General features: G+C 36.6%; 1 protein-coding gene across 1 annotated transcript in view; it reads right to left on the bottom strand.

Annotated features, from left to right (window-relative positions):
• MLXIPL (MLX interacting protein like) overlaps nucleotides 1-11,039 on the bottom strand; it is a 62,162-nt gene that overhangs the window by 24,888 nt on the left and 26,235 nt on the right. The window contains exons 4-7 of the mRNA XM_072428874.1: nucleotides 10,400-10,489; nucleotides 9,552-9,596; nucleotides 8,574-8,748; nucleotides 7,796-7,876 (exon numbers count right to left, since the gene is read on the bottom strand). Coding sequence (XP_072284975.1) covers nucleotides 7,796-7,876; nucleotides 8,574-8,748; nucleotides 9,552-9,596; nucleotides 10,400-10,489 — 391 coding nt within the window. The remainder of the gene's footprint in view (nucleotides 1-7,795; nucleotides 7,877-8,573; nucleotides 8,749-9,551; nucleotides 9,597-10,399; nucleotides 10,490-11,039) is intronic.

Here is an 11,039-nt window from a genome sequence, read left to right as displayed (position 1 = left end):
GGGAAAAATCCTAGACACCCAGTGAGGAGTATATTACCAACAAGATAAAACCCTTTTAAATGTTTTCTAAGGCAGTTATAGTAAAATGTGATACTTTTTTTTTTGTGTGGTTCTTCAGAATATTTATTATGGGTCTGATTTACTGGGAAAGTCATGTGTTCAACTTTATTCTTTAAATAGACTTCTTCATTGACTATGTTAGTAAATCAATAGATTATAATTGGTTAATTTTCACAATGTGTCATGTTCACAAACCAACAAATCTGGCAATATATGAGAAATGTCTCATACATAGCTTAGAAGTGGGCAGAGTTTGTACAAAATAGTATCATCATTCAGGGGTACCTAAGGCTGAATGGAATTTGTATATACAAGAGCCCTAATGGTAACAATTACACAAAAATACATTAATATTTTCAACCTTTCTAGCCTCAAAATCACAGTGCACAAATACAAAAAGGTGCCAAAGACAGGAGGATGCAAAACATTTGCCAGGAAGGACTTCATATATATTTTTTAACTCCTCTTTGTTCCTAATCATTAGTGTATTTTTTTGTATTTTTAGTTTATTGAAAAAACATATATCTTACAAATACTTAAAAAATAATAATAATAATATTACCATACAATATTTAAATAAATAATAATATTATTCACTACATTTTTATGCATCGGCCACACTGAGCATAGATTAATCTGTGCTTCGTCAATACAGATATTGTTGGTCACATTGTATAAAAACAGTGTATTTTCAGCGGAGGGTAAAAATCTCTGGCTCGTGATTTTAGGTGTTAGGAAATACATACTTTCCTAAGTATAGATAATTAGTACAAAGTGGACTATATATCTGCAGAATCTAAAGCTATACTAAATATCAAATCTAAAGCTGCATACACACATGCAATAATTGTTGTTGGAAAGGATCTTTCATGATCCTTGCCAACGACTGAGGACTGCACGATGCATGAACGAGTGCTGTACATACAGCACCGTTCTGCTCTATGGAGATTGGAGAACGACGGAGCGGCACCCTGCTGTGTCCTTTCCCCCTTCACTTCCATTAGGATCGTTTGTCGTCCATTGTCCGTGGATCCGCCAGTACGGTTGTTCAGACGATGGACGACAGGCGCTGCACAGACGCCAGATTCTCGTCCGATATCGGCCCTGAGCCGATTATCGGACGAGAACCATTGAAAGTGTGTACCTAGCCTAAATGACATGATTTACAGGTCTATATAAGATACATGGTCCTTTTCTGCCATTTCTTTTCTATATTTCTAAGTTGATTTGTGCAACTTCATATAACTGTGTGCTTTCACAAAAGAAAAAAAAAAAAAAAAAAAAAAAACTGTAAAGGCATCAATTGCACATATCATTTTGCAGCCCTTTTGACACAATACATTTTCAAGAGACCCCTTTTATTAATTACTATATCTTTATATTCTATACATTATTGTGAGCAGTAAGCTGAATTAAAAAAACCTAGAAGTTTTTGGTGTATACAGCATTTTGTCACTCGGGACTACCTTATTTGACAAAATTTTAATGTATAATAAAATAATAATAATATAATGGTCATGGAAAGAAATTACATTAAACAACATAGTGCCTTTACGCTCCGGTGGTCACTTTAGAAATACTTCCTACAGTAGTAGTCAGTAAAATGCTCCTGTATATTGGTGGGTATTAGGAGAAGGGACCCTGGAGGTAGGTTCAGTTCTGCCTAAAGTGATCCCGCACGGCTGACACCTTGCTAGCCACTCAGATACTCGCACTGTAGCGCTGATTATTAAAGAACCAGTGTCTGTAGCACTCAGTGCCGCTCTCGCTTATGCTCTATGGGGGTGCCACGGGTAGAAACTATTTGTAGCATCTCCCTCAAGGCAGTGGGAACTAAAAATCCTGATTTTTAGAAAATATGTTTTCTGTGAAAAGTTAAAACACAAATTCTGAATTTTAGAAAAAGTGCTGCAGCAAATTATACACAATAATAACTTCAGTATTTAGGCTAGAGTTTAAACTACTGTAGAGATAGCTACTCTATCATTGTTACAAAAATTAGCATACCTGTGGCCCCAAAAGCCAGATCTAGGGGCCATTTCTGCAGACCAGCCATCTATCAGCGAGACAATCCTTTCCCCTTTAGTCTGTGTATGTGTGATTCTCTCTCTATCTCCTTCCTTCTTTTACTCTCTCTCTGCTCCAGTGTCACACTTTCACCCATCTCATTCAGAATTGTTACTGCAGGTGGTTCCTCATTTCTTTACACTTTCAATCTGTACCAGCGTCTGGAGTAATCAGAGTCTGTCTACATATCACTTGACATTGAGCTTCTACATCAAATATGTTTGAAAACATGAATAATATTACAAGCTAAATCGTTAAAGAATGAAGGTGTATAAGATATCAGATAGTAAATGTCAATTCCCCAATGCGCTTTATTTTAAATTAAAAAAACAGCAGTTCAGCAAGATATTATTTTTTTAATGAGTTCCAGTGAGATGTGTAAAAGTGCCCCATCTACAGCAAGTCAGGGAAACCAAAAAATATATGGTAATTGGATCTAGGCGTTTGTTCTGCCTTGTATTGTTTCAACAGCTGAAAACACCTAGCTACCTACTTTCACATAAATAATGTATCCTCTGTGTTTACATTAGAACTTTGTAGAGACTATAGGGCAAAAGCATTAACTGGCTGTGGATTTGAGGATGCATTGCTCCACAGTGTCTGTAGCTACCAAGATCCCAGATGGTGTGTTCTGAAACCCTCTGACTACTTCTTAAGAATATGTAAAAGATTGAATGTGAATTGTGTCCAGAATATTAGCAGTCCGACATCACTAACCTGATCAATCAAATTGAAATTGTATTTAAATATGGAAAACATTTTACATACAGCACATTGACTGCCCTGAAGAGAAATGGCACAACATTTTATGACCTGATAAAAGCAAGCTTGGTATTTTTGGGTCTAGGGTCCGCAGACAGTTTTGTCAGACAACCCCAAACTCTCAATTCAAGCCACAGTACACTGCAAAGACAGTGAAGCATGGTGACACAAGCATCATGGTATGGGGATGTTTTTTATACTATGGTGTTGGGCCTATTTAGCACATACCGGGGATCATGGATCAGTCTGAGTACACCAAAATACTTGGAGGTCAGAGGTCATGTTGCTTTATGGCGAACAGGAAATGAAATGGGAGTTTTAACTAAGGCATCGACCCCAAAGCACAAAAAACAAGCAACATCTTGGTTCCAGACCATATAAAGTGGCAAGTCCCAATCCCTGGACCTTAATTCAATAGAAAACTTGTGGGGTAACATCAAAAATGCAAAACCTCAAAAATGTAGAAGAATTGTGAAATGTAATCCAATCATCTGGGCTGAAATACCTGGTGCCAGAAGTTGGTCACCTCTATGCAACACTGATGTGTAGCAGTTCTCAGAAACAGTGGGTATACAACTAAATATTAGTTCAGTGATTCAAACGAAAGCAAAATCTTGAAACATCATTTAGTTTATACAGTAAAGTTTGAGTTTGTAAAGAAGGAAGCAGACACTTCTATTTTTTATGAATAGGATTTTCTACACTTTCTGTAAAGGAATAACATACATTTACTAACTATTTCTTCATGCTTTGATTTAGGATAGAATGCACAGTGTTTTCAATGCATTTTCATGTATGGAAATAAAATCTATTATAAGATTTTTGAGCTTTATTCACTTTTTTTAAATACACTGCTATTCAAGGGTCTCCAAAAAAAATCACTGGAAGGACCCTAGGGCTCCTGGTTGGAAATGGCTGTTCTAGAGAGTTCGAGTGACAAATGTCCTGCTAAACTACTTTAACTTTACTAACAAGGGGCTTGGCATGGCAGGAACTGGAAAAGCTGTTCCAGATGAAATACTTAAAAACTACTCCACCACTGAAAAAATATTCAACATGGAATGTCATACTATAATTTAAAGAATATGAGATGGAGCATAGATGTACTTTAACTTGAACCAGGTTTTTTTGCCTTCCTCTGGATCAACTATGTCCATAGTGTTTTATATCTGGGATATGTTTATTTTCCTAGGGGTTGAACTTGATGGACATATGTCTTTTTTCAACCTGACTTACTATGTGACTATGAGCAAAGGAGTAAACTAAGTTAGTGACCACTTTAATTTAACCACAAAAAGAAATATTGACTGATTTTTTACTGACAGTGGTTTCACTGTACCAAACTACTTATCACCTTTACCCTTTAAATTTCTATGCTATTTTTAGTTGTAGTATGTTAGGCTGCGTACACACGTACAATAATACTGATGGTCCGATAATCGTCAACAAAAAAAGTGCACAACGACTGGCCAATTAACGAGGATTGTTGCTGGAAACGAACAACCGTCCCGGCGGATCTGATTGGGCGATGATCGTAGATTATATTTGAATACGATTGTTCAAAATAATCGTGCATAATCGTTGATCTGTCATTAGTCGTTCATTTTCTAACGACAAATATTGCAGGTGTGTACCTAGCCTTGGACCTATAATGTTTTCTATTGGATGATCTTTTGTAAAGATTGGACGTTTTCAATATGACATACTTCTTCTGACTTTCTGTCCTAAAATGTTTTAAGCTGCGTACACACTTGCAATTTTTGTCGTTGGAAAGGATCTTTCACGATCCTTTCCAACGACAAGGGAGTGCACGATGCATGAATGGTGCTGTACATACAGCACCGTTCATGCTCTATGGAGAGGGGAGGGGGAGAGCGACGGAGCGGCACCCTGCTGCGCGCTCTCCCCCTTCCCTTTCATTACGATCGGCTGTCGTCCATCGTCCGTGGATCCGGCAGGTCGGTCGTCCGGACGATGGACGACACCGACTGTACACACGGCAGATTTTCGCCCGATAATTGGCCGATGCCGATTATCGGGCGATAAAAATCTGCCGTGTGTACGTAGCTTTACCCTTTACCTATATATAATTATCTCACAATCCCCCAAAGAAGCCTAAGCAAGCGAAACACGCAAGACTCATTTTCTCATGATGTCAATTAGCATTATCAGTGCTATATGGCACCATGAACTGTCAAACTTAATTAGAAGGGTTTTGTTTAGTCCTTAATCTCACTTATTTGTTTGAAAGTATAATCACTTTTATTGTTACATGATGATCAATGAATGTTTAAATTGTATTTGAATGTTTTCACCTAATAGAAAAAATCCTTTTTCTTTCTTCTTATTTTTTGAATATTGTACAATATCAAAGGGTTGGCTTAAAGTTACTTATTGTATCGTAAATACTGTTTGAGTATTTGGAAATTACAACCTGTTTCTAGTTTCACTGTACCAAACTAATAGGATTGCAGACAATGTGTTTGGTGTTAATGCTGCTTTACTTTCTTTCTTCATTGATTACTTTCACAATTATCCTTTATCTGCCCCTTACTGCATTCAGTGTAAACCCTTGAAGCCTCTGATAAGACTATATACCTTATCCAACCATTCAAAAAACAACATTAAATGTGACAAATGAGACAAGACAAAAGATAATGCAACTCTTTCTCCCCTCTGAGGCATTTCACTACTACTATGGTTTAAAGCAGCGGTCCCCAACCTTTTTGGCCCCAGGGACCGGTTTCACGGAAGGAAATTTCTTTATGACCCGCGGGGGGGCGGGGGACATACTCTGGGGTCTTCTCTTTTCTCTCTGTGCACCTCTGCTGCTTCAAAGCGATCACATGACATCTGACAGCCAATCGAGCTGCATGTCATGTGCTCGCATTGCTTGTACACAGACTACTGTGTACATTTACCGGACCACTTCCGGTCCGCGGATGGTGGTTGGGTGCCGCTTCGTTTTTAATAATGGATCATGTACTCGCGGCCCACTGAAAACACCGCTGCGGACCGGTAGTGGGCCGCGGCCCGGTGGTTGGGGACCGCTGATCTAGTTGTATTTATGCAGCAAGTCTGCCCCCTTGTGGCCCAAATAGAGAACCAAGGTGTGAGCTAAAATCACCACACTGTATAAATGTCACTTTATCATACTCTGGGAAAGTTCAAACTTAGCTCCTCCTTAGTGAATATTCGTTCCGGTCCGCGGATGGTGGTTGGGTGCCGCTTCGTTTTCAATAATGGATCATGTACTCGCGGCCCACTGAAAACACCGCCGTGGACCGGTAGTGGGCCGCGGCCCGGTGGTTGGGGACCGCTGGTTTAAAGCATATCTAACCCCTTACCCCAACAAAAATGATATATTGCAGCTTACAATTCTTAAATATTGTGGCTGTTTTGTTTTTCTTTTATCGGGCTTTTTAATCCTTTTTTTTATTTTGTGATTCTAAGAACAAAACACTTTGAACCTGATTTATTAAAGCTCTCCAAGGCTGGAGAGGATGCACTTACATCAGTGAAGCTGGAATGGATTCCTTAAAAGTTACCTGCTATTTGGTAGCAAATGTTTTCAATTCAGTTCCATTCCAGGTTTGCTTGATCACCCAGGTTCACAAGTATGAAAATATTTGAATTGGACAAGCTTTTGGAGAAAACAATGGATAGCAATTTGATGCTTCCAGTTATAAACAGGCAATCAACGTAACATATGATCTAATTGCATCAGCTTGACATTTTTCCCTTTCCTTGAAGTAGAGGAGGTCCAATACAATAGGGAGGGAGGAGACAGATAAATTTCTACATAGCAGAGCCACGTGCTCCTCATATCCTCTTTCTCTAAACCTTGTGTGGTTTCTCCAAAATGTACAAATTCAATAGATTAAAAAAAAAAAAAAAAAAAAAAAAAAAGGAGTTATCTTTAAAAAAATTATGATGCGGTCATTGTAAGGTCACTGCTGTAGTACCAACGAACAAAGCTACTCATCAAAAGTTTATGAAGAAAAACTGCTTACATAGTATTTTGTTACCCATATGCATCAGTGTTGTGTTAAAAAAGGATGTTTTCAGAATATAAAATTGTATATGTTTTATTATTCACTGCATTTTTAAAAAAACATATTTTAATTTATTTTATCTGTTATCACAATAGGGGTTCAGAGTCCCACATTAACAAACCATGGGTATAGGGAACATTTACAGCAATCCTATTAGTTCACCACAATTAAGTCCATAAACTAATTTTATGAGGAATTTGGTCAAGTGACCATGTGTGGTCATTAGCTAATGTCACAACCACCACCCACCAATATAGCTGAATCTCAGGCATACTTGAACAAACTTTATTGTTTACAGTTATATATTCATGAAATAAATGTATTTTGTATCAAGTGTAACTGTACATGACTTGGTATTGGATTCTTGTAATCCCGTTACACTAGAAAAGAAAAGGGTCTCACTGGAGGCAAATGAGGTGTGCAGTGGTTTACATGTGCTCACCTGATGACTGTAGGAGTGAGCATGGATATAGGCTGAACACTCTGTTGTTGCTCTTTCCCTGTCCAATCACATTCTGGGGGCAGGGAGGAGACCAAGCCTGGCAGCAATGAAAAGGGAGGTCACCAATTTTATGCTGCCGGGCTATTTATCTCAGAACTGGATTACCCGTTGTCGGGTAAAATAGCTCTCATATATGTATTTCAATTATGCATTCATTAGTTTGCCCAAAGTTCTTCCTAAATAAGTGGAAAATGCAATCTATTTACCGCTGAAAACAGAATATTTGCACAGACTCCTTCAATTCATGATATAGAGAAACTATAACCATTATTACATCACCTTATCACATTGTTTATTTTCCTCTTGCCAAAAATCTGAAGTAATAAAATACAAACTATTCATCATGTACCTGATATGTCCATGAAGTCATCCAGATTAGGCTGTAATGTTGCCAACTCTGGCTGTATCATATCGGCATTCCCAACATAATCTGTAAAAGAATTGGGTACTATGAAATAGGATTTTTAATTTTTGGCATGCACAAGTGAAATAGATTTAACTAATAAGAATACTGTATTCAATATACAGCCAAAGATCCTTAGGAAGCATGCTCCAAGAAACTCCCTAATGGATTGAATGGAGAATGTGGCAAAGAAGTGCACAACCAAAGGAAATAAATCTGACGGCACAGCATGTAGGTCCACAAAACAGTAAATCTGAAATAAATGATTAGTGAAAGTTATATAATATATAAATATATATTGTACCTAAAGATAAAGCCAAACTCTTGCCATAAATGTTAGGAAGAGAAAAACATTTACTGTGGTTTCTAAATCCTTTAGGGAGATTCTACCCACCTTATGTTCCTTTGACCACAGAATAGGAAAAAGTGGTAATTTTACTTCCAAAAAATAAATGTATAACTAATAAAAGTGATCTCTAATAATTCGATATTGATTGGTTGATGTACTAAAACTAATTAGAAGATTAACAACAAAGACACAGATCAGACTAATCTCAACAATGTCTCTGTGGCAGGTTTTGGCCACATTAAAAAAATGCATTGTTCCAGCTACAAACTTGCAACAATACAAAAACACGAGACAAAATTATAATAAAAATATGGGAAATAATTTTTACATATGTGCAAAAAAAAGCAACACAAGGTAAGCAAAAGTGAAACATACCAAAATCTGGATATTGATAGGAAGAGGGTTGTCCGTGAGTTGTGGTGAACAAAGTGTCAGAAGTATCAGTCAAGAAACAATCCAAAAAAAATAACATATCGTCTTCCTTCCCCCGAGGTTCTTCTGTGCTGAAGCATCCTGATAGTGTTTCACCCCCTCTCCAAGACGAGGCAATCTGTACAGTAAAAAGACAAAGCTTGCATCTTAAGCTGTTAGGACAGTAGTTGGCTGGAACAAAGCAGTGAAGCCCAACTTTATTATGCATTGTATTATTCCACTTTTTTTTGTATGTGAATTACTAGTAATTATTTTAACAGTGTGTATACCAGTCTGTGCTGGGAGATAAAATTTACAGGTACACTTTGCACAATGCATCTTAAAATAGCAGAGTGACATTACATATTTTTGCAACAAAGGTATGCAACAAATACCTGTTTTTAACCTAAAACTTTGAAATAGTCCAATTGGGTGTTTTGCAATTGGATTGAGATTTGTGGTGCAAAATTGCTCTTCCTATGTGTACCATTTATTGTCAGTTATAAAGTGATTTAAGCAGGTGATAATTTGTTTTGATGGATTTGATGCAGATGCACACTGGGGGTCTTCAATAGTACCTAAGTAAGACCTTCTACTTTACTGTACTATATATACACACACTATGTCCCAAGTTGGGGCAGATAATAGAGAGCAAGGGTTTTGAACTCCAATCCTCGAGGGTCACATACAGGCAGGATTTTAGTTATTTTCTGACTTTGCAAAAAACTCCTAATTTAATACTTTCTGCTATAGAAATACAAAAAACGTTTGAAGGACCAAACCCCAAAGGTCTGAGCTGAGGACCCCAATTCAGAGCTATAGACAACAATTTGCCAAGGTGTCATGAAGAGGCAGTGCAGCTTTACATGTATAAGTTAATGTATACATTAAAATCCTTTGTTTTAAAAATGTAACCCTAGTTACTTATTTGATACCACAAACCTTTTTTTCTTGAAATGACTTCCCAACCTGATGGTGTTTCTTAAGCTAAAAAAAGGTAGAAAAACAAATGTGTTGTAAGTGTAAAGACATTTCAAAACCTGCAGGCAAAAATCAGACAACACTGACATTCAATAAGAAACAAGGAAATAATAAAACCTAAACACACTCAACAAGTACAATTATTGATGTCCAGAGATGCCCTATGCCCCCATTGATAACAAGTGGGCACAAGTGAAACAAGATTATTATACCTTTACCTTGATAGGCTGTTTTACATGGACAGTCCTGGTATTGTTATCTTATATTTGTATTGAGTTAATTCTCTCTTGATATACTTTATTAAAAATGTATTGAAACTAAAATTGGTGTTATTGAGCTGCTTTATTCAGACTATACTATTTTACATTCAAATAATATATATGTGCCCAACTTCAACTTTATAATGTATATGATGTTAGGTATATACTACACATTATATGCCTAATAATAGTTGAAAAAAGAAAGAAATAGGAGCTCCCAGTGTAGACAGTACTAGACATTTCCACAAAAGGAATAAGAAATGCAAGAAGCATAAAAATACTTAATTTTTGTGAGCTTTTTTTGCTGGAAGTTTTTAAGTTAGTGAGGAGTCTGTTTAAGGAAGGGATACATTTTAACATCAAAGTTCAGAGATGCAGTACAGGGCTCCATCTAGTGAGTGAATCAATTAATGAGTAATACACAGCTTTATCCTTAGAAAAGCCAAGCCGTTGGACTATAAAGGATTCTTTAAAAGAGGTCCAGCATTTTAATTTTGAGTGAACAGGTATTGTTTACATAAGAGAAAACATGAATGACGAGTTTCTTACCCGTTTTTTGTAATAAATCCTCCACTTGTTGTATTCTTTCATGACTACTTCTATTCTTCTCTTCCAGTAGTTTCCCTCCAGTACCACTGCCTAAAGGGATACATAAGGTAGAAAACATGTATTTGTATTGTGATTAAATATTTAAACAGTAATAAACTGATGCTCTGGATTAATACAAAATGATAACCACAAATTAACGATAATTAAATAATGTATATGTTACAAAAAAGTATAAAATATACTTTTAAACTTTTTTATACAGTATCTATTTTTTAATTCATTCATTGCTACTGTGTTCTGCAGGATGTAGATATGGTTGCATTGTGGTCCCTTTCTCGGTATTAAGTTTTTTTTCCATCTTTTTGGGTGGAAATATACACCCCTATAAAAACATATTTTTTAAGTATTAAAAGTGTTATTTTGCACTAAACCTTTCATTCTGTCTCTAAAATACTCCAAGTGTTTTTTAAAAAATGTATTTATATAAAGGTAAAACACAAAAAAGGTGACGGCATGAGTGTGTAATTTGCTTAAAAAAAAAAAAGGTAAAATGTCCCTTTTCCCTTTCTCCGAAATGTAGAAGTACCGTGTTTCCCCGATTTTAGGACATCCCCATTAAGTAAGCCACCCCCGATTTTTT

Source organism: Pyxicephalus adspersus, chromosome 1 (assembly GCF_032062135.1).
Source record: "Pyxicephalus adspersus chromosome 1, UCB_Pads_2.0, whole genome shotgun sequence".
Classification (NCBI taxonomy): Eukaryota; Metazoa; Chordata; class Amphibia; order Anura; family Pyxicephalidae; genus Pyxicephalus; species Pyxicephalus adspersus.
This window is presented reverse-complemented; position numbering and strand designations above follow the sequence as displayed.